At 38.1% G+C, this 4,006-nt stretch overlaps 1 protein-coding gene across 1 annotated transcript; it reads left to right on the forward strand.

The window, feature by feature from the left end:
- The first annotated feature begins 626 nt into the window (after positions 1–626).
- On the forward strand, positions 627–1,784 carry LOC141612943 (putative F-box/FBD/LRR-repeat protein At5g25850). The gene has a single exon (XM_074431691.1). It carries the CDS (start codon positions 627–629, stop codon positions 1,782–1,784), a length of 1,158 nt encoding a protein of 385 aa, XP_074287792.1.
- Positions 1,785–4,006: the final 2,222 nt, after the last annotated feature.

Raw genomic sequence — 4,006 nt, forward strand, 5'->3', positions numbered from 1 at the left:
AATCCGAAACCGATGCGGTGGCTACTAGAGTCACCGGATGTATTCACACCCCAAGTCCCAAAGCTCCAATATGACGGAGAGCTTAACCGCATTGATTCTAGTCTTATCGTTTCTGAGTTGTGTGTTGTTCGTTGTATGTGATTCACATAGAATCACACTATTTATAATGCTCTAATAGAGCAGTTACGAAGATGAAGAACTAAGGGAATAATGAGCATTAAGACGGACTTAATGACTCATTATTTCATCCTTAATTACAGCCATTATCACATAGATAATGTAACAGTCACAACTAATGTGGCCGTTTAATACATGAATTTCAATAGAGTTAAAGGAGGTCATGAATCTCATGATAGAGAAATAAGTAAGACGTTTAAGAGTACAATGTATTATATAAAAATATAAGGATACAACATAGAAAACCGAAAATCAAATTGAAGACGCAATAGTAGAATATCCCAATTTTATATCTTTGACTTATTCATGGTCAAAAGTTTCTAGGTTTGACCATAAACCCTAATACTGTAATACATACCTTGCCTGTTACTTCTAAATCTCCAATATAAGCATAGCCGATTAACAATGGAACAAAACCCTAGCCGAAAAACCCTAGCCGATTAACAACAATGGAACAACACCATAGATGGAGCTCCCTTCCGGACGACATCGTCTTCAAAATTATCTCCCACCTTGACCTTCCTATAGATTTCGTCATAACCATTTCAACATCTATTTTCAGCATCAACGAGCTATACACAAGTAACCGAACTGCATACAACGTTTATGAGCCTTATTGCTGGACAGTCTTCGATAACCTCTTCACCTTATTCACCACACCCCTAATCGACACTTTTTATCTTAATCTTCGCGCTAGCTTCTATGAACAGCCTCTTTGTTGCCCTATCATCGATACATGGGCTCGTCGACTAAGTTCCTGTAATATCCGACACTTCACGGTCAATAATTTCGGTGGTTTTGGATTATGTGATCTGGTGTTTCCACCACGCATTTTTCAAATGCATTCGTTGGTGTCACTTAAATTATATTTCTATTTCAAAGAGATTTCTTGGAGTGATAAACTTTCCATGATTCTTCTTCCGAACCTCAAGAAACTTATTCTAGTTTCGTCGAATGATGGACTTCTGGAAGAGTTAATAAGTCGTTGTCCGTCACTTGAAGACTTAACCTTGTCCCTTATTCGTCTTAGACGTGATCCTCAGAAAAATTCGATATCAATCACAAGCAAGAAATTAAAGCGATTATATATTAATCAACGTTATAGGTCGTCGTCTATCTTTAAGGTTATTCTCGATGCTCCAATATTAGAGCATTATAGATATGTTGTTGGTTCCATATTATCGATGCAGATGTTGGATTCGATTTTGAATGTCAAGTCGCTTGCACTACTCCGTACCGAAGATTATTGTCCCCTGAAGTTTTACAATAGTCCTAAGAAGACCGTCTTCCCAAATTTGAGTCATCTTACATTATCTTTGCCTTTTGAAGTATATCAAAAAATATTTGACGAACAATTTCTCTGTTGTCCCAATTTGAAGGTTCTTAAGTTACATCTTTCTGGCCATACGAACATGATTTTGAATGAAGATGTGAAATTCGTGCTAGTTGAACAAGTGAAACGCTTAGAGATGTATATGAATGACTACCGATTTAGCAAACAAACGGTGAATCTAGTGACATGGTTGCTAAGAAGTGCCAAGGTTTTGGAGAAGCTTGTTTTAAGTTCACATGGCCCCTTTTATTATGATAAGTCGGCAAAATCTTAATTTTACCAAACTTTATTCGAGTGCGTAGAGAGCACATCGCGTTGTCAAATTGAATTTTTAGGAGACTATAAGCTAGATTGATTCTTTGTTATGTTTTTTTTAGGCATGAATGAAGTTTTTCTGTTTGATTTTAGTCGTGTAAGTTTCGTAACTTGGTTTAAAAGTGAGAGGAATAACGGTGTGGAATGAAATGTGTACACAAGTATTATTATAAGCAGGTTCGCAAATAATTTGTCATATATCATCTCAATGCTACTTGAAAAACAGAAACAAGAACACAAACATATACGTATATCATTAAGACATGGACTTTGTCTAAATGATAACAATAAACTTTAAAACATGAATGAGCCCCCTGGTAGTCAAGTCGTTTTCCACAAAGAATTAAAGTTTTCATCATCTGAAATTAAACGAGGGTGATTCATTATAAAGATATTGTGTGGAGTCGAACACAAGATGTTAGGAATAGAAGGATACATATGATAACCATTGAGGCAGTGTAAATTTGATGGTATATATTGGGCCCCTTAAAATCGGGGGCCTTGTGCGATTGACGGGTTGACCACCCCCGGGCCGGCCCGGGACCGGTATAAGTGATTTGCATTCACGCTTTTACGAATATATATTGAGGGTTTACAAAAAAAAAAATCAAGAAGCAATCAAGCATAGGCGATTAGGGTTTAGGCACTACACAACAATGGGAAAAAACCCTTTGTTCACCAAAAAAAGAAAAAAAATGAAAGAAAACCCTAGTAACCTGGCCGTGGCACGATGGATCTACCTTCCGAACGACATCCTCGCCGACATATTCAACCGTCTTGGCCTTTGTCCAACCACTTCCGTCACTTTTTCGGCCACTACGTTCGACATTAAACTCGGGGAATATGATCTGTATGATACGCCCCTCCTTTGGAATATCCTTGACAACCTTTTCACTATATTCGCTAATTTACCCTTACTCAAAACCTTTAGTCTTCAACTTCCCAATACTTCTTTATATGTAATAAAACCTTCTTCTTGGGATGTTATAGCCTCATGGGCTCGTCGACTACGTCAACATAACCTTCAACACTTCGAGGTTAAATCATATCGTAGTTGTGTACCATATGATGGTTATTATCGAGTGAACATACCAAGTGCTTTTCGAATTAATTCGTTGGTATCGCTTGACTTGAACTTGTCTATGTACGAGTTTCTTTGGTGCATTCCTATTTCAATTGATCTTCCTAATTTGAAGAAACTTAGTCTAATTTTGGCCGATTATACAAATTTAGGAATTCTAATACGTTCTTGCCCGTCACTCAGAGATTTGAACTTCACCATTCATAAGCGTCAAAAGGCTAACAAGGATTCGATACAAATCTCGAGTAAGCGTTTAAAGCGACTGAATGTATGTCTATATGGATCGTCGTCTATCCTTGAACTTATAATAATTGATGCTCCGAAATTGAAGCACTTGAACTTCTCCTCTGATCGCTTATCTTGTGATGAATTAATATATGATTCGATCACCCATGTCAAGTCGCTTACTCTCCCTTACTCGTCACCTTTGCTTCACAATTACCCTACAACGACAAAGACGACAATCTTCCCTAATATGACTCGTCTTAAATTGGCTTTGGGTTATTTTAAAAAATTAGAAGATTTGAGTTCAATGCTACATTGTCCCAATCTCGAGGAACTCGTGTTGGAAGTTGTTAGGGATTGACTTTGACGAACAATAAATTTGACAAAACAGATACGGACCGAATCGACTCTTGCTTTCCTAATAGAATAATTCGACCCTTATTCTTGTGCCTGGGTTGTACCGAATTTTTCTACTGAGATAAGACGGTCCCCTCTGTCTATGGCACTCAAAGATCAGAGACGTAATATAGAAATATTGTGTGCAGTTTGTTAAACGTTGTTGATGTCAGAAGAATTTTCTATATCTTTCTTCTTCTCTTCCTCTTTGTTTATATAGAGAGAAAACAGGGAAGGGAGGGGAGTTATTGTGAAGAGTTGCAACTCTTCACAACCAGGGATACGTTGAATTAATTTCCCTTGAAATTAATTCAGTGTAGACACGGAATTAAGTTCCGTTTCCCGCGATATTTAATTAATACCAAAGTTTGGGCGTTGCCCCGACTTATCGGGACCACGTTGCGTCCCCGAACCCCTAAACCAGGGCGCTTCGCCCCTGGACCCAGACTCGCTGACCGGGCAGCGAGACCCCCGTCATA

Source organism: Silene latifolia, chromosome 11, assembly GCF_048544455.1.
Source record: "Silene latifolia isolate original U9 population chromosome 11, ASM4854445v1, whole genome shotgun sequence".
NCBI classification, from domain to species: domain Eukaryota; kingdom Viridiplantae; phylum Streptophyta; class Magnoliopsida; order Caryophyllales; family Caryophyllaceae; genus Silene; species Silene latifolia.